This window comes from Sphaeramia orbicularis, chromosome 1 (assembly GCF_902148855.1).
Source record: "Sphaeramia orbicularis chromosome 1, fSphaOr1.1, whole genome shotgun sequence".
Taxonomy (NCBI): domain Eukaryota; kingdom Metazoa; phylum Chordata; class Actinopteri; order Kurtiformes; family Apogonidae; genus Sphaeramia; species Sphaeramia orbicularis.
Window position 1 is genome coordinate 7,341,314 of NC_043957.1, and position 20,221 is coordinate 7,361,534.

General features: G+C 41.9%; 1 protein-coding gene across 3 annotated transcripts; it reads right to left on the reverse strand.

Annotated features, from left to right (window-relative positions):
• Window positions 1-9,111: 9,111 nt before the first annotated feature.
• LOC115437296 (ribosomal protein S6 kinase beta-2-like) lies at window positions 9,112-19,590 on the reverse strand. Of its 3 annotated transcripts, none has more exons than XM_030160843.1 (16): window positions 19,398-19,589; window positions 18,636-18,690; window positions 17,877-17,914; window positions 17,669-17,783; window positions 16,217-16,285; window positions 15,956-16,103; window positions 15,806-15,863; window positions 13,964-14,064; window positions 13,519-13,609; window positions 12,198-12,288; window positions 11,187-11,294; window positions 10,655-10,717; window positions 10,401-10,478; window positions 9,808-9,915; window positions 9,620-9,732; window positions 9,112-9,398 (listed from the first exon to the last, which is right to left on the reverse strand). In XM_030160843.1, exons 2-16 carry the CDS (start codon window positions 18,687-18,689, stop codon window positions 9,212-9,214), a joined length of 1,422 nt encoding a protein of 473 aa, XP_030016703.1. In that variant the 5' UTR covers window position 18,690; window positions 19,398-19,589; the 3' UTR covers window positions 9,112-9,211. The 3 variants fall into 3 exon arrangements, 2 of the variants coding, with proteins under 2 accessions (XP_030016703.1, XP_030017813.1); XR_003938034.1 differs by lacking the exon at window positions 9,112-9,398 and adding an exon at window positions 10,290-10,305 and having other exon boundaries at window positions 9,716-9,732; window positions 9,808-9,965; window positions 10,337-10,478; window positions 19,398-19,590; XM_030161953.1 differs by lacking the exons at window positions 9,112-9,398; window positions 9,620-9,732 and adding an exon at window positions 10,290-10,305 and having other exon boundaries at window positions 9,797-9,965; window positions 10,337-10,478; window positions 19,398-19,590.
• Window positions 19,591-20,221: the final 631 nt, after the last annotated feature.

The following is a 20,221-nucleotide window of genomic DNA, read 5'->3' on the forward strand; positions in this document are numbered from 1 at the left end:
GTGGAAGTTAAAGGTGAACTGTTTGTAGTATCAGAGAAGCCAAATGTTGGAGAAGTTGGAGTCGTGGTTGGAGTATCGGTCGGATCACAACATGTCACAGGGTTTGGCATAGTCGTAGTAGAAGCAGGTGGAGTCGTGGTTAAAGTGTAGTTGGGATAGAGTATAACTGTGGATCCAGGAGATGTATGTATGTTGTCAGTCGTTTGTGGAGCGGAGCTGGAGAAGGCGGGGCCTGTACCTGTAATCCCCAGTGTTGCAGTATTGTGGGTGGAGCCGTCAGGAGGAGTCACTACAAACAAGGGTTCGGTATGAGTCGACATTTCAAAGGCTCATCTGTGCTAATGCTGCGTCCCAGGCCAGTTTTTGAGCCCGTAAGTCACGACTTGAAACCACAACTCACGACTTTGTAACATTCCAGGTGTTCCAAGTCATGCCAAACTGCCTGAGCGCAAGGAATTGTGGGAGTTAGATGTAAACAAACCAGCATGTCGGACCGTACGTTATGTTCATTTATAGTCATTTCTATCGCTAAAGGTGTTTGTTCTTTACTTATTTGAGGGAAACAGAGGAGGAAAAACAACGCATAAGGCAAGAGAAGCTGTTCTACCTTTGATGTTCTTTGCATATTTGGATTCATATTTGGTATTAATTACCTCCACAAGGAGGTATTGTGATCACTTTGCTTTGTGTGTTTGTTTGTGTGTGTGTGTGTGTGTGTGTGTGTGTGTGTGTTTGTTTGTTTGTTTGTTTGTTTGTTAGCAACTTTAGGGGAAAACTATTCCACCCATCTTTCCCAAATTGTCCCCACAGATAGGCCTAGGCCCTGGGACCAACCCATTAAATTTTGGGCCCAGTAGGACAAGGTTCAAGGTCACAGCAAGGTCACAAAATCTACCATTTTCCTATCTGTCATCATTGAGCAATTTTCCAAAATTCATCAGAAATTCAAAACAACTCTGATTAGCCTCCAATTTGATCCACCCATAGCTTAGAACAATATCTTGTATCAGGCACAAAATTGTCCACATCCACTGTGGAGTGTGGACTCTGTGGACATTTCCATTTAACATTGAAAATCCCATTTTCTACACATTTTTTCTGCTGTATGGAACAACCTTGAAACTGTTTAATTTGAACAGAAATAGTCGATCCACACATGCACACTGTTCAGGGTGCTTGGCGAAGGTTTGTGTTCTCTGAACACTTGTTTGTTCTTGTACTCATTGGAATGAAAACTAGCTAACACAAGAGTAGCTGCTGATTATACAGAGCACTTGCAGATAAATATCGTTAGATCAATACCTTGCTTTAATAAACAATCTGCATAAACACCTCATCCATGGGAGGGCGCCATTGCTACGTGACACCAGAACTCAGAACTGGGAGAACATGGATCTAGTACAAGTTCATGGGTGGAAGTCACAGGTTTGACTGACATTCCAGTGCATTTTCACCAGTAGAAGGATGGAAAAACACCAGTTACAGGTGGACTGGAACGCAGCATAACTTCAATTTGTCAAAGACATGTGAGTCCACACAACCAATCACAGTCCAGGATCTGAGACAGAGTGGATGGAGTCCAGTCTATTGGTTGGTCAGTCAGGGGGCGGGACCCTCAAACACACCCCCACCCCAAGCCCCACCCCAAGCCCCACCCCCACTTCTCTACGCCACTGTTAAAACAGCACAGGCACTGCCATGACAACCACATTTAGATAAACAGTCAGTAAACCAGTCTGTAAATGAATGTGAAGCCACATTTCCAGTACTGGTACAGGTACTATACCTGAAGGCCGTTTCCATTACAGAATAGTACCAACTTCAGAGTACTTGGTCATCTTAGCAACACTTTTTAATTTCTTCAGCTTCTCCTGACATCGTATGCAGGTCCTTTGGTAACCGTCTGCTGTCGTCTGCTCACAGTTACTAATAAACGCACTCGTTGTGTGTTGTGCGGTCAAGCTCACGCTGAATCTTTCCATGGTCCACCAAGGACAGAAATGTCTGAACCTCCTGGACTGACCTCGGTGTGGTTCTGTGGGCCGTCATCATGGATGAACCGAATGCTAGATTTACTGTCAACTTCTGGTTTGTTAAAAATGGGCGGAGCATGGATGACACAATGACACAGTGACAACTCTCTTACCAATCAGTGGTCTGCAGTGTTTACTGTGGAAGTAGATCTGTGTCATCAGATTTTGAATTAGCAAAGACATTAAGTTTGAAGCACTGAATTTTTTTCCACTGAAATTAAGTATCTGGATTTTTTTTGCACTGAAATTAAGTATCTGAATGGTTTGTCTCTGAATTCAACTCTGTTCATAAATTTTGAATTTAAAAATTCAGATGCAAAAAAATCAGATACTTAATTTCAGTGCAAAAAAAATCAGTGCTAGAAATTCAATGGCTTTTATAATTCAAAATCGGATGATACAGATTCACATGTCACATTTCAGTATCTCTTCACCCGTTTTGGAACCTTGACCGGGCAGATACTAAAAACAATAGTACCAGGTACCACATTCAAGGTACTTTTATGTAATGGAAACGCAAAAAGGCCAAGTTGAGTCGAGCCGGTACCACATAGTGGAAAGGCAGCTTAAATGTACCACATCAACAACCTGTACATCTATGCATAGATGTCAACTTTTACACAATGGTTTGTGCCATAAATTGTATTTCTGTACTCAACAATGGTTTAAACCACTATCAGAGTCTGTTACGGTCCAATAAAAACTGCTGTACTGACCTGGATCAGCCCTGACGGACAGAACACCCAGAAAACAGAGGACAACGAGCAGCGCCATGACCATGAACGACAGCGTGCTACAGGAGAAAAAAAGTTTAGAATCGTTTCCAAATAAACAGGTCCCTTCAGAGGAGACGGACATGCCCGTTAGAAGGACTGACCTGGGACTGGAGAGAACTGGGCCTCTACAAGAAGGTCTGAGCAGATCTGGACTTTATAGTCCTGCATCACATGATCAGCCATGTCAGTGTGGGTACTTCACCTGCACTATCAGATCCATCTAATCAGCAGTTCACACTCACATGTATCAGCGTTTGTTTGAGTACATTCTACAAACTATTCCACACAGATTAGTTCTGAGGAAAAAGATACCGTAAGATCAAAAACCCAGAGTTCTCCTATCGTCATGTTCAGTAAATACAGTTCAGACGACTGTGAAGATAAACAGTAATTATTCATCTGAGCCAATGACAACGCTGGAAATGTTTTCAGTGTGAAGGTGGTGATGTTCTGAACGTCACTGAGCTGAAGGAACAAGTGCTGCTGGGAAATATGAACGCTGCTAATCTGATGGTGAAGGTCACAACTGAAGTCGCAACGCTGCTGGTTCTGGAAAGAGGATCGAATTACTCCTGGAAAAACACCTTCACCTAATATTTACCACTTTAATCAGTGATGCGACACGTCATGATGACTCATTCGTCTGTGTAGTAACTGTATTTAGAAATGTCAAACGGACACATGATACAGAACGTTCTCATGTTTGGAATTACTCAAAGTTTTGTTTCCTACTTGGTTAGGGTTAGGGTTAGGGTCAGTCAGTGTTAAAGCTGGGTTTGGGTTAGGGTGCTTCAGGAGTATGGGGCCCGGGGCCCTCTGCTAAGGGCAGTCTGGTCCTTGTATGACTGAAGCAGGAGCCTGGTTCGCATTGCCGGCATTAAGTCAGACCTGTTCCAGGTGCATGTTGGACTCCGGCAGGGCTGTCCTTTGTCACCGGTTCTGTTCATAATTTTTATGGACAGAATTTCTAGGCGCAGCCAGGGGCCGGAGGGGGTCCAGTTTGGGGACCACAAGATTTCATCTCTGCTTTTTGCGGATGACATTGTCCTGTTGGCCTCATCGAACCTGGACCTTCAGCGTGTCCTGGGGCGGTTTGCAGCCGAGTGTGAAGGGAGTGGGATGAGGATCAGCACCTCCAAATCCGAGGCCATGGTTCTTGACTGGAAAAAGGTGGTTCGCCCTCTCCAGGTCGGCAGAGAGTCTTTGCCCCAAGTGGAGGAGTTCAAGTATCTTGGGGTCTTGTTCACGAGTGAGGGAAGGATGGAGCGTCAGATTGACAGGTGGATCGGTGCAGCGTCTGCAGTGATGCAGTTGCTGTATTGGTCGGTTGTGGTGAAGAAGGAGCTGAGCCGAAAGGAGAAGCTCTCGATTTACCGGTCAGTCTACATTCCTACTCTCGCCTATGGTCATGAACTTTGGGTCATGACCGAAAGGACAAGATCCCGGACACAAGCGGTCACAATGAGTTTCCTCCGTAGGGTGTCTGGGCGCACCCTTAGGGATAGGGGGAGGAGCTCAGAGTAGAGCCGCTGCTCCTCCACATCCAGAGGGGCCAGCTGAGGTGGATCAGACATCTGTTTCGGATGCCTCCTGGACACCTCCCTGGGGAGGTGTTCCAGGCATGTCCCGCCGGGAGGAGGCCTCGGGGAAGACCTAGGACACATTGGAGAGACTATGTCTCTCGGATGGACTGGGAACGCCTTGCAGTCCCCCTGGAGGAGCTGCAAGAGGAGTCTGAGGAGAGGGAAGTCTGGGCATCCCTGCTTAGACTGTTACCCCTGCGAGCCAGCCCCGGATAAGAGGAAGAAAATGGATGGATGGATGGAAAAAGCACTTTAAAATCCAGGACCAGTCCTATGGGCCCACACACACGCACGCACACATGCACACATACACATGCACGCGCACACACACACGCCCCTACCTATGGCATACATTTTTAGTGTTTCCTTGACCTGGAGTCATTGTGCCTGTGTAGGTTAGGGTTAGTGGAGGTGACAGGAGGAGGGCTGGAGGCTGCTCCTGATCCTGTGTCTCCACCTACGGGACAAACGGGCTCACTGGTCCTAAGAGGCATCATCATTGAGTCCCCTCAGCCTCTCTCTCTCTCCACTCTCTTCTTCTGTGTGGTGGTCCGGTCAGTGTGTGCTTCCAGTCCAGATGTGGGGGTGGTGGTGGTGCGGGGTGCTGCTGGACATGGGGGACTGCAGCTGTAACTGGTTGTATCCTTTTGATCCTGTCCAGGTGTTTTACCTGAAGCCCATGACTGCAGGTGTGGGGGTGGAACGGTCCAGAAAAATTCCAGTTTAGTCTGTTTTCAGTGCATGGATCTTCAGTTCAATACGTTTTCGGTACAGTGACAGACACCAGTGGGGGTGGGGGTATAGGGGGGTGCGCTCTGTAACTACCAACAACCGAAAGTGAAACTTAAAACATGCTTTGGCCCAGAACCCAAATGGTTCAGTCCAAACCAGTGCACCGTTCCAACCCTAGAACTGGGTGTTTGGGTTTGGATCTAGTGTTATTAGAGCTGGAGCATGTGATGATGAAAATGATGTTAGGGTTAGAGGGTTAGGGTTAAGGTTAGGGGGTTAGGGCTATGGGGTTAGGGTTAGAGGGTTAAGGTTAGGGGGTTAGGGCTATGGGGTTAGGGCTAGAGGGTTAAGGTTAGGGGGTTAGGGTTGTTAATTGTCAGGATATCATGCTCAGATGGAGGTTTCATGATTCATAGCAGATGTAAAATAAAATCAACCAGTTGGTTTTCCCTTTTATTTGCCATGAGGCAGACTTTTATTTTGACGCTCCCCAAGCCGACAGCGTACAGTGTCGATTACAGACTTTTATTTTGACGCTCCCCGACCCGACAGCATACAGTGACGACTGAATGTTGAAGTATCTGACTTTGTGTTTTTGTGAGACTCATTTTTGGCTCATGAATGTGTTCAGGAGGGAGTTGAAAAACACTTGGACCTGAACAGTTCTTTCTGAGCTCAGTCTGAACACGGTCAACACACCATTTTCAAAGAATACTCTGATTACTCCTCAGAATACTCAGCGGCCTGTACTGGGGTAGAATTCTGAACCTGTTCCACATCCATCCACTCCATGGGCCTGTGGGGTTTGATTTGGTGGCTTTGGCAGTAGATCTGAACATGACAGTGAAAAGCTGTGAGACATAAAGAAGCCTTGTAAAACTTCAGGGTTGTTAACGTTGACCTGAGGGTCAGCTTTATAGCAGAGTATAAATCAGGGGTGTCAAATTTATTTTCTTCCGGGAGCCACATTCAGCCCAATTTAATCTGAAGTGGGCTGGACCAGTGAAATAATAGTGTGATAACCAATAAATAATGACAACTCCAAATTGTTTTAGTGCAAAAAATAACATTCAGTTATGCCAATATTTACATTTACGAAATATCCAAACAAAAAGGATGTGAATAACCTGAAAAAAAAAACCTCGAATTTGCTAAGAATTAAAAGTGCAATTTTATCAATATTATGTCTCGAGTTATCATTTATATATATGCACAAATATTTAATAACAGCAGAAAATTGTTAAAATTGTACTTAATTTTCTTCATTTCTTCATTTTGTTCAAGTTATTCACATTTTATTGTTAAAGGATAGTTTAATGTAAACATTTTCAAAATTTAATGTTTTTTGCACTAAATCAAAGAGAAAAAATTGGTGTTGTCATTATTTATAGGCTATTATATTATTTTTGAGTTTGATGCCCTAACTTGCACTTTGCAAATTCATCCCGCGGGCCGGATTGGACCCTTTGGTGGGCCGGATTTGGCCCCCAGGCCGCATGTTCGACACCTGTGGTCTAAATGGAAAAGAAAAGCCCTCCAATTCAAACATTATCCTGACCTCACTGATCAACTCTGTTAAAGCTGTTGAAAAACAAAACAGACACTTTCCCCTTTGTGTAATTATACGTACAAACTAGAAAAACACTCAGAAAGCGCAGACCTCTGCCGAGGCAGCATTTACACCAAATATAATAAGTCCACATTCACTTTATCTGCATTATTAGATTCCTTAACCAAGAAAACAGACCTTTAGCAATTAGAATCACGTTGATATCATGATTAGTTCAGAATTTATAAACGAAAATCACTTTTTCGGTAATGGCAGTTTTCTCCTGGAACTACCTCCATAGTTGTTGAAAACACTTCAGATTTCACACTGTCATTACATCAGTAATGAATGTAGTCAGTAAACCAGTCTGTAAATGTCATGTAGAGTCAGTAAACCAGCCAGTAAATGAATGTACAGTGAGTAAATCAGCCAGTAAATGAATGTAGTCAGTAAATCAGCCAGTAAATTAATGTACAGTGAGTAAATCACCCAGTAAATGAATGTAGTCAGTAAATCAGCCAGTAAATTAATGTACAGTCAGTAAATCAGCCAGTAAATTAATGTAGTCAGTAAATCAGCCAGTAAATGAATGTACAGTGAGTAAATCAGCCAGTAAATTAATGTACAGTCAGTAAACCAGTCTGTAAATGAATGTAGCCAGTAAATCAGTCTGTAAATGAAATGAACACTTCAGATTTCACACTGTCATGGCTATATTTTGGTGTCTGTTGCATGTTAATACCATCATTTGTTCCCTTGTTAGGATGAAAATTCCAAAACTCCACTATTTTTTTTTTCCTCTTTTGGATCATGGGATCCAGAATTTTGTGAGGAGCCAGATCAATCTTCAATATCTTGTAGAACCTGTTGGGAACTTATTTTGTATTTTTTAACATAATAACTGGAGCACTCTGACTGTTCATTGTGGAGTTCCACATACATATGTTGAAAATATCTCCATCTGCTAATGATAAAGACTCCTTTTAAAAATTCCTGGATCCAGACGATGATTCGGATCATTCCCAAAATCTAATCATTTGTTACTTGTCCCATTTCAGACATTTCCTGAAAATTTCCTCAAAATCCATCCATAACTTTTTCAGTTATGTTGCTAACTAACCAACTGACAAACAAACAAACCAACCCTGGTAAAAACATAACCTCCTTGGCAGAGGTAAAATAAATACTAATTAAAATTAAACATGGTTTCAGATCAGTCCATCATTAAACCACCTCCACAGTCAGTGAAAAAAAACAGCAGAAATCAAATCTGAAAATCCAACCCCAGTGTCACCGGCTGCGTTTAATGACAGCTGGACCCAAACCAAACCCATATGTGTCCAGTTTGTCCTTGTAGGTGTTTCCATTGAACAGTGTTTGGTTCTGCTGTGTGGTTCTGGTCCAGTCCCGTCTGTCCACATGTGTTCATTGTGGTCCAGTTCTGTCTAGTTGTGTTCTGGTTCTGGTTGAAGGCAGATGTTTTCCTCAGTTGGATCAGAACCTCCTGGGTGTGTCAACTGTAGTGTGGGTTCATCTGGTTCTGGTTTTGCCTCAGTTGGATCAGAACCTCCTGGAAGTGTCCACTGTAGTGTGGGTTCACTGACCGTCTTCAACTACAGAAGAAGGGAACGCAGAACCGGCCCAAGGAAAAGTCCACATTTATGGACACAATGGCACCATGGATTTATGGGACACAACTGGACAGCAGGAATTCAACAACCAGGTGTGGATCCAGAATTTCCCAGTGACCCAGGTACCGTTTCCTGAACTGTGTGATGTTCTGGACCCTCTGGTGTCCCCAGACTGGTCCTGCCTGGGGGGGGCAGTTTAGAACTGCAACCGATTAATCGACTCAAAGTGATCCAAAAAAAAATCATTCAACCACAATTCTCCTGAATCAAAGCTTTGTTTCCTTCATTTCTCTGCTGTTAAACATTGGTTCTGCTGTTGTGTTTCACACGGACGCTTATTGTGACGCACAAAGAAGCTTCAATTCAGGAAAACTGCAATAGAATATTTCCCTTCAATCAATTTGAGTCGTTTAATCGAATCGTGAATTTTTGCATTGGCTTCAAGCACCTAATCGATTAATCGGTTGCAGCTCTAGAACACTTCCTCCACCAAAGCCAGTGTCTACTGGCCTGAACCAACTAGAACCACCTGTTCTGAGTCCAGGGTCATAGGGGACACGTTTGGACTGAGCAGAACCACCGGGACCACATGGATGACAATGTGCATCATGTGTTTCCATTACACTTTTACACTATACTTCTATATCCAAACGTCTCAAAAACCACCTCATGAGAGCATAAAAACTTTTTTGCGATCTTCGACAGTTTTTTGCGACAACCAGTTTTGGAGGCTAATGTAAACCCAGCTGGTGTTACCGTTCAATAGATGAAATATGGTAGAAAATAAAGGTCAAGCACAAAAAGAGCTTCAACTTTAGATTTGACATTTCAGTGACCATTTATGAAGAGCAGAAAAAACACAACATGTCCCTGACGTTGAACGGAAGCGTCCCTCTGACCGACCGTCTCATCTCCGGTGTCCCTTCTGCTTCTTGTTTCTGGCCGGCGTTCTGATTGGTTGACTAATGCTTCCGTTTTCCAGCAGTGCCGAAGGCACCGCCGCTGCCGCTGCAGGCGGAGACGTCGGAGGAAAAACATCCGCTTCCCCTTCAACGCTCGATTTGAAGGGACCAGCTGCGGAAAACTTTGGAGGACTGATGGAGGAAAGGAAGACAAAAAAAAATACCATTGTGGTGACAATAATAATAAAAACAGAAGGCAGTGTCTATGGTTAGTTCTTCCTAGGGATGTAACCATATGAAAATGTCGTATCACAGTTATTGTGACCAAAATTATCAAGGTTATCATTAATGACCATTACTGACCTGAACCGCCGCTGGTGGGTGGTCTTCAACGGTGTGTGGTGTGTGTTTACCTGATGGGTGTGCGTGGGCTGCTGTTGTGTCGGCGTACGGGTCGTGTTCGAGGTTCAAATGAAAAGCCTTCCTTCAGACTCTCCAACACCGACGGTGCCACGTAGGTGAAGCCCTGGCAGGGACAGGTGTTACTCAGTAAATGGTCGTGTTATAGCACATGATCAAAACCAGTGAGTGTGTGACTCACGGCGAAGGCGAGCTCTGCGCTGTGGCTGAGCGTGGAGTCGTCCGGACTGTCCACTGGAGTCTGTCTGGTGAACCTGGTGTCGAACTGACTCACATCCTCATCTGAATGCTGCAACGCCACAAACGGAGGTTTTCAAACACGGCACAGAAGGAGTTTTTTATGGAAGTAAATCTGTGTCATCAGATTTGAATTATAAAAGACACTGAATTTGTAGCACTGAATTTTTTTTGCACTGAAATTAAGTATCTGGATTTTTTTTTACACTAAAATTAAGTATCTGAATTTTTTTTGCACTGACATTAAGTATCTGAATTGTTTGTCTCTGAATTCAACTATGTTCATAAATTTAGAATTAAAGAAATTCAGATGCAAAAAATTGAGATCCTTAATTTCAGTGCAAAAAAAAAAAAACATCAGTGCTAGAAATTCAGTGGCTTTTATAATTCAAAATCTGATGACACAGATTTACTTCCATAGTTTTTCCAGAACCAGGTCCAACACCCATAGCATCAATGTTTTGTTGTGACAAGGTTCGTGAAAAATAAGCACATAAAGGTATTTCTAAAGAGCACAACAGTAGTTTGAAGACCTACCAGCTGTGGCTTGTATGGTGGCTCCACCCTCCTGTTTAGTAGCTCCTCCCAGTTGATGTGTCTGAAGAACGGATGTTTCTGAAGACCACCCAAACACACACCTGTTCATTACAACTCTGACAATCCTCTGAAACATCCAGTCATAGAAAAGCAGCGTACTATGAAATGGAGTTTTCAGTGGACCACCTTTACCTGATGGTTCAGTCCTAGTCCTGGTCTGATGAAACCACATAGTGACAGGGACAGTTTCTTACCTGGATGTCAGCACAGTCTGCTTTACCAGAGCCAAGTCTCTGGGCTGGATTCTTCTTTAAGAGCTAAAAAAAAACAAAAAAAAAAAAAAAAACAAAACTTACACTTATTACAGTCAGACATTTAACATGTGACATGGATGAAAACATTCTACTAAAAATGTGTGTAGATTGTTTTTTTAATATATGCAGTACACACAAAAGTCCATTAAACGTCATAGCTATAAAGTAAAAAAAAAAAAAAAAAAACTGACAAGGTCTGGTAAAGGGTGGTCCACAGGGTAAATAAACCCTGGTAAACCCTTAACCCTTTGGGTTCAGGGTCAGGATTCCAGTCAGTCTCTGAGTTCAGCCTCAGGGTTCTAGTTGGGGTCAGTACCTTTGGGTTGTCATTGGGGTCAGTACCTTTGGGTTCTCAATGGGGTCAGTACCTTTGGGTTGTCATTGGGGTCAGTACCTTTGGGTTCTAGTTGGGGTCAGTACCTTTGAGTTCTAGTTGGGGTCAGTACCTTTGGGTTCTAGTTGGGGTCAGTACCTTTTTGATGAGATCCCGGGCATCGATGGTCAGGTACGGGGGCAGGTTCAGTTTACACTTGAGGATTTTATCGATGGTCTTCTTTCTGTTTTCAGCAGTGAACGGAGGCTGAAGAAGGAAGGGATCATCAATACAGTCAGTACAGGGACCCAGGACTGAAGGACCAAGGACTAAAGGTCTATAAATGGACCCACGACTAACGGTCATTATATGGACCTAGGACTAAAGGTCTATATATGGACCAAACCCCCTAAAATAAAAAAATAACACCACTGTGTTAAAAAAATAACATGCAGATGTTCCCAGACCTGGACCAAGGTCTTCTATCTAATATATACATACAGACCAGGTGTTCCCAGACCTGGACCATGGTCTTCTATCGAATATATACAGGGTGGGGAAGCAAAATTTACAATATTTTGAGGCAGGGATTGAAAGACAGTGTATGACCAATTAGTTTATTGAAAGTCATGAGAATTTATTTGCCACAAGAAGATTGACATCATAGAAAATGTTTTTATTCTATGTGTCCTCCTTCTTTCTCAATAACTGCCTTCACATGCTTCCTGAAACTTGCGCAAGTGTTCCTCAAATATTCGGGTGACAACTTCTCCCATTCTTCTTTAATAGTATCTTCCAGACTTTCTGGTAATAGTTTTGCTCATAGTCATTCTCTTCTTTCCATTATAAACAGTCTTTATGGACACTCCAACTATTTTTGAAATCTCCTTTGGTGTGACGAGTGCATTCTGCAAATCACACACTCTTTGACGTTTGCTTTCCTGATTACTCATATGGGCAAAAGTTTCTGAAAAGGTATGGATAGTAGTGTTAGGTATGATTATGACATCAATATATGTTTAGTTTCAAAACAACTGACGTAGTGCCTGCTGAGAAAAAACAACTAAATGTTCATTGTAAATTTTGCTTCCCCACCCTGTACATACAGACCAGGTGTCAGTGTCTATTCTTTATATACAGTCCGTTGATACCATGTGGGCAGCGTCCTACCGATCCAGTCATCATGTCGTACATCAGGGCCCCCAGACTCCACCAGTCCACTGCTCTGTTATGACCCGACCGGGTCAGGATCTCTGGAGCCCTGAAAACAAACAGACAGAATGGAATCTCCAATGAAACATGATAAGAATGTGTTTGACCTGAGTGGATGGCCCATAATAGACATAAAAGATAACAATAATCTAAAACATATAAATTAGGGATGCACCAATACCACTTTTTTCCAGACCAAGTACGAGTACGATTACTTCCATTTGAGTACTTGCCGATACCGAGTACCAATACGAGTACTTAATCCCATTCCAGTTGTTTGTTCCTTTTGTAAATGTGCTTTATTGTCGTTGTCATTAGTCTGACTGGAACAAAGTGCTGCTACTGACATTTAATGTGTTGGAATGAGCGTTTGTCTATTAATCCACCAGGGGGTGCTGCTCTGAATGAACCATACTGGACAAATACCACGAAGAAGAGGAAAGTTTAATGAAGAAGAAAGTCAGTAATAACAAACATGGAGACGACAGAGGTAACACTAATGAGATACTAATGTTGCTGCGTTTTCTCTGGTAAGGTTTAAAAGCTTAGCTTCAGCAGGAAGAGAAAAGAGAAATGAGCCATAAGTTTGGTTTTCACTTCTGCTGGCAGCGGTCTGCAGCGCTTCGTACCCCCATAGTATTATCAGTAGGATGGAAACCGGCCCTGCTCTGGGTAGTTGTCCTAAATGTGTCAGTAGTTTTTCTCTAACTCACACAATGGCTCTTTGAACAGATCCTCTACCTTCACGGTTCCGCTGGTGTTCTCCGTCTGGGTACTCATCCACCAGCACCTGGAAAACAGATGGAATGTACGCAGAGGACGGACAGAACGCTGCGTCCGTATCCATCTGTGTCTTTAACGTTACTTACAGTCAGCGTTACTTTTATCACCATCATTTATTTGGTTCAATCTCCACACTCTTCACACCCCCCACACATTATTCCTCCTCCTCATGCCTGCTGCACTGAACTGGGAATGTCACACAGTTGTAAGTGGTATCGGTGCAGTTGTATCAGATTACATTTTCGAGTACGAATACGAGTACACACACTGAGTATCAGAGCCAATGCCCGATACTGGTATCGGATTGGTGCATCCCTAACATAAATACAAAAAAAACCATTTGAAGCATGTGCAATTTGAAATGTAGAATGATTATTATATTTGAAGAACTGAGGATGTCAGTGAATATTGTCACTGTTCTTGTGTCATAATGTACTGAGAGGTCTGACAACATCTAAGACACACAAGGGTTAAAGGAGTACACACACAGACCCACATGTATTCTATGGTTCCACAGAAGGTGTGTGTGACGGTGCCATCATGGATGGATTCCTTACACAGACCAAAGTCGGTCAGTTTGATGTGTCCTGAAAACAGACAGAAACAGGAACCAAAATGGATGTTAAGGTCACATTAGGTCCAAATACTGCAGTGGTTTATTTACTAAAAACAAACAACAACAGACTTGACAAAAACACCAAGAAAAATGCATGTACATGTAAACATCACTACAGTCAGACGGTAATAAACTTGATTGTTTTAGTTTAAAGAAGCAAGATTTAATCAGTCACCACAGTGAACTTCAACATCACATTTTACATATGGAAACATTCTGGAAGCAAAGACTTCAAATATATATTCGAGTCATGAAAACAGGCCTTATTAACTTAACCTTAAGGTGAACCTTAACCCTTGAATATTTCTGTGTAAATGTACTTTACCTTGGTGATTGAGCATGATGTTTTCAGGTTTGAGGTCACGGTAGATGATCCCGTTGGAGTGGAGGTGACCCAGAGCCAATGTGATCTCTCCGAGATAGAAACTACACACAAACATTATAACATGATTCAAATACGAATAATGTGCATCATGACCACACGCAATAGGAACCACTCACAATCAATGATGTCCTATAATCATGAGAATAGGAATACGAGTGTGACAAAACATCATTGTGGCAAACTATTGCGATATTTAATCTTACAAGGGATTATCAATGGGCTCTCGCTGTGAATGTTTTTTGTTAAATTATTATTAAAATACAGTCACTATAAACTTCTTTTATCGTTCTTCCTTAGTGAGTCAAGTCACCGTTTTGCAGAACATCCAAAGTGTGGACTCCCTTTGTCTTTTCCAGTGTGGATGGGACAAAGCTGCAGAAGGACTTCGCAGTATCTACAAACTGCCTCACCAAAATACGATCCACAGACGCCACCATAAGCATGCACACTGTACAGCAGGGGTCTCAAACTTAACTTACCTGGGGGCCGCTGGAGGAAGAGTTTGGGTCAGGCTGGGCCGCATTAAGTAGCCCACAAAAAAAAGGGTTTCTTTACTTCACTCGCAGCTAGTAACATGCACTTTTTGATGAACTCGCCTTCTTTGAATGTCTTTCCGGCCCTTGCCATCATCTCACCATGTAGCTGCTTCGACTGCTGCTTCATTCTCTTTCTTGCTTTCTTGAATAAATCTTGTTTCCTCAATAGACATTTTTCAGATTGGCCACCTGGTTCATTCTCTCATCTCCCTGGTATTTTGTAAACTCCTCAGCATGTCTAGTTGAGTTATGACGTCAGACGGAGACACGTTTGGACAGCGACATGACTGAACTGGGTGATGGTAGATATTTTCCATCCACTTGGTGTCACTGCGAAATATGTTTCAACTAAGTGACTAACGTTCATACTTCCTCAGGTACTTTGCAGTTGGCTAGCTTGACAATCATTGACAATAAATGCTGCCAGAAGCTGTCACAACACTATCTATGGTAGCCCGTAAGTGATGAAATAAGTAAAATAAAAATGTGGCAAGACTCAGCAAAAAGGTGCGTTTGATACTTCGTGTGGACCGCACTAACACTAAACTTTGATGTCAAGTAGGGGGCCACAAAATATCATCCTGTGGGCCGCAATTGGCCTCCGGGCTGCAAGTTTGAGACCCTTGCTGTACAGACATGAGATGGGATGTTTTCTGAATGAGTCCAAAATAGTGTCAGTGTTTGTCCAACACATGCAAACATCCTGTTTCCAGTTCTGTTGAACTTAAACAGTCATTGTATTTACTCTATTACTGTTTGTACTCTGGATAAATTATGCTGCAAAACATAAACTACGACATTTATTTCTTGGTTTGTTTTTGTTTCACCCCTATAAACACACAGATATATCGTAGGTTATTAAGAGCAATATCGATAATCACACTATCGCCATATCAAGATATTATCGTGATCATGAGCCATGTATTGCATATAGTATAGTATAGTATAGTATAGTATAGTATAGCATAGCATAGCATAGTATAGTATAGCATGGTATGGGACGGTATGGGACAGTATAGTATGGTATGGTATGGGACAGTATAGTATAGTATAGTATAGTATAGTATAGTATAGTATAGTATAGTATAGGATAGTATAGGATAGTATAGGATAGGATAGTATGGTACGTTACAGTGAGGTATGGTGAAGTACCCTGATATTCCCAGCCCTACTGAACATTGTAAAGCCCTGGTGTGCAGATGTTGGTGTGTTGTGCAGATGTTGGTGTGGTTGTGGTCCTTCTCACCAGGCCGTGTCCTCCATGAAGATGCCTTCCTTCTCCAGCTGCATGAACAGTTCACCTCCTGATGACGACAGGATTTCAGTCAGCTCCTGCCTGTTCCTTCTACCCTCCCACTGGGTTTGAACTGGTCCAACAGCTGCTGTTGAGTCTTACCACTTAAACACTCCAGTATGAGGTAGAGTTTCCCTCCGGTCTGGAAGGCATACAGTAGGTCCACGATGAATGGATGCCTCACCGTCTCCAGGATCTCCCGCTCCGCCCGAGTATGAGCCGTGTCTTTGGCGTTGCACACAATCTTGGCCTAAACACATCCCAGTTCAAGGTGGAAAAAGAGACCAAACGGCATCAACAGCGTCACAGACATAATAGAGCGGTGTCACTCATGACTTCATTCAAGACAAACGTCAGCTCTACCTTTTTCAGCACCTTCATGGCAAATATTTTTCCCATCTGGGCACCTTGAACCTTCCTCACCTGGAAAACCTGGAAGAGGATGTTTTGTTTTAAAGACCATGACACACAGTGTGGTGGTTTACAGCTGCTTCAGCCAAACTGAACCCAAAGACAAACTCTTCTTACAGGGCACAGGTGTCAAACATGCAGCCCAGGGGCAAAATCTGTCCCACCAAAGGGTCCAGTCCAGCCCTTGGGATGAATTTGTGAAATGCAAAAATTACACTAAGATATTAACAATCCTTTTAGTTCAGGTTCCACATTCAGACCAATTCAATCTCAAGTGGGTCATAATAACCTACAAATACTCACAACTCAAAATTTTTCTCTTAGAAAATGTTTTCATGTATTTACACTAAAACACAGTACAATATTGCAAAATACAAATATCTAATCAACCTGAACAAACATGAACCTGAAATGTCTTAAGAGAAGTAAGTGTAATTTTAACAATATTCTGCCTGTTATTAAATGTTTTGTGTATTTGTAGATCCAGTGTGATCTGTAAGTTACAATATACATGTGTAAATGATAAACTGAAGCAGAATATTGTTAAAATTACAAATTCTTTTCAGTTTGTTCATATTATTCACATTGTTTGAGAGGATAGTTTGCAGATGCAAACCTCTTCATGATGTAATTTTACATTTTTCACTCTAAATCAGGGGTGTCAAACTCATTTTAGTTCAGGGGCCACATTCAGCTGAATTTGATCTAAAGTGGACCAAACTAGTAAAATAATGACATAATAATATATAAATAATGTCAACTCCAAACTTTTCTCTATGCTTTAGAAAAACAGCAACTTCCTAATATAAACCTGTGGTGAGTTGACGGAGCCAATTCAAACTGTGGTTGTGAAACTGCAGCACTGTGGTTTTGTTTATCTGTCAAATGTTCATTGTGGTCAGTTTCAGATGCTGCAGCTCTTTCATAATTCATAGTTTGAGTTCTTGTTTGTTCAGTATTAATTGTCCTCCTTGTAAATCCAGTGACTGTACATATCCTGACCAAGAAAAATAAAATTCTCCCTTTGTGCAGTAATCTCCACCTGGATTTACTGCCTCCATCCACAATAATATATATTATATAGACTAAATGTCCTCTAAAATTAACCTGGATTTGAAACAGAGGACAGAAAACTATCACAGGATCAAAAACTAATTAATCTGAGCAAAAACAAATGTCTGTGTTTTGAATGTCTGGGGTCGAGAGAAATGTGTGAAGTTAAAACTGATTATTATCTATGACGTATGTGTATACACACACACACACACACAGACATAGACAGACAGACAGACACACACACACACACACAGACAAACAAACACACACACACACACACACACAGACACACTCACAGAGACAGACAGACAGACAGACAGACACACACACACACACACACAGACACACCTTTCCATATGCTCCTTTTCCCAACACGGTGAGCAGTTCGAAGCAGTCAGGGCCGACTCTCTCGCTGTCTCTGTTGACACTTTCACTGGTCAGCTCCACCTCCTCTGTCTGAACACTGATGAGCACAAGGCAGACAGTAAACAACACTATGGTCCAGTCTGGGAGGAGTTCTGCACACACTTATGAGGAGGGGCTGACGTAGACTTACTGTTCAGGTTCTGTCAGAGTGAAGTCACACACATCATCCTGCAGATCAGGAGACACAAAGTTAAGTGTAAATGTAATCTAATAAAAGCAAAAATACGTTTTTAAAAAAGTATTTTTATGACAACATATGAAACTTCACTTATATTACATTCTGTGTCATAAGCAGAGCAGTGATTGTGCAACTGAGCCATTTGGTACTTAAAAAAAGTAGATTAAAAAAAAAAGAACAAAAACTGTTGAAAGGTCTAACTTGTTTTAAGGTGACACCTTATTTATTTATTACTCTTGGATGTGTGTGTGTATACACACACACACACACACATACACACACACATATATATATATATATATATATATATATATATATATATATATATATATATATATATACACACACACACATATATATATATATATATATATATATATATATATATATATATATACACACATACATACATACATACATACACACATATATACACAAATATAGATATATATATATATATATATACACACATATATATATATATATACACACACACACATATATATATATACATACATACATACACACACACACACACATATATACACACACACACACATATATATATATATATATATATATATATATATATATATATATATATATATACATTCCATTCCTCATCTTTTCAGAGTATGAATCTATGTATTGTATTGGTTGTATTGTATTGTTTGTGTTGTACTGATCCAAAGTGCAGGTTCAAACACTGACCTCTGTGTCACTGATGTCCTCGGTCTCCAGATCTATATCAAACACTCCGGCCATCCTGCAACAGACACAACAGTGGAGTCTGAACCAGAGGGATGTGACATCACTACAACTATCAAACAACCACCACAGCCTTAACCTGTGCAACACACACACACACACACACACACACACACACACACACACACTGCCATAGGTGTGTTTCCATTAACTACATTTGTTTCAGCAAAATAACATGATGGGGTGCTGCTGGTGTCTGACAGTGGGATGGAGTCATTGATGGGGGGCTGCTGGTGTGTGTTGAGGTTAAATATAGCCAACTTGGGCCCAGTCAGACCTGTGGTTAGTTTAGCTTCTATGGCTTCTATCAGATGGGGTCTTGGCTGACAGTCACACAGATACTTCAGGTTTACAAATACATTAACAACCAACTGTTCAAAGTCACCCTGTTTATCGAAATCATGTGGTTTCAAGAGCTTTGATTGATGCCTCGTCCCTGTCACACTATAAGAGTAACACGCTCCGAGAGTTAACTTAGCATTAGCATTAGCACTAAGCCAGGTGACTACCAAAATACGGCGAGCAGAATTCCAGATGACAGCCAACTGTTTGGTTTGGCTGAGCTGTCCTGTGTCTGTCATAAGCTTTAAGGACCCAGAGGACTTGGACTTCCTTTAAAGTCTCACAGCGGGGACAGGGTTTGGACCGGCCACAGTCTACTTTGACAGATAGCGGCTAACATGCTAATGCTAGGCAGCACTGTACCTGTGCACGTTCCTAGATTCGGTGGCACCGCGTGTCAGTCAGTCGGTTGTACCTCACAGGTTCCACGGCGAAGCAGTGTTTGTGAAGGGCCAACAGCTGCGGGTTAGTCCACTTAAAGAAACTGGAGAAAAGACTGAGGTTTGAGCATGGACACTCCGGGATGTTGTTATAGCTGTGCGGTGACCTTTGAACTGTGACGTCATCAATGATCCTCACCTGACCCCTGGCACTACTTCTTCTTCTTTTCCTTTTAATGGCAGTTGGCAGCCAACTGAAAGGTGCATTTACCGCCACCTACTGGACTGGAGTGACAAACTAATTTATAGTACTTAACTGTGGACACACCTTTAGTTTATTTCAGTATATGCTACCAGAAACACAGTTTTTTTTTTCCATCCACAAAAACACAAAGTTTGAGTTTAGGACTAATGATGGGTTCAGATAATGAACTGACATCCTCTGTTTCCTCCTTTGGCCTCTCTGGTGAAAAACAGAATTAAAAATTCACAGGATGTCAATGTATTTCATTGTATATTGTCTGATCACACTACCATGACACTGTTTATATTATTAAGTCTTCTTAACCTCTGACAGCATCAGATGGAAAGGACCACAAACCTCAATCTAAACATACTGAAGCAGCGTTTGGCAGTTACACTGTAAACAACTGGAACAAAGAGGCTCAAATAACTGATTATTGCACAACTGTAACTCTGAACTACTTTCACTGTTCATTATTCTCTTCTTTTACTACTTTATATATTCTGTCATTTTATCTATTTGTTAGGGTTTAGGTTAGGGTTGGGGTTAGGATGCAAACATAA

Bases quoted from the DNA above. Each gene is read 5' to 3' on its own strand.
- LOC115437296 (XM_030160843.1), bottom strand. From the start codon at position 18,689: ATGGCCGGAGTGTTTGATATAGATCTGGAGACCGAGGACATCAGTGAC. The intron at 16,104-16,216 runs GTAGAGCTGACG...GGATGTGTTTAG, and splicing joins CCATGAAGGTGCTGAAAAAG to GCCAAGATTGTGTGCAACGC. The intron at 14,065-15,805 runs GTGAGAAGGACC...GTTTGTGTGTAG, and splicing joins TTCATGGAGGACACGGCCTG to TTTCTATCTCGGAGAGATCA.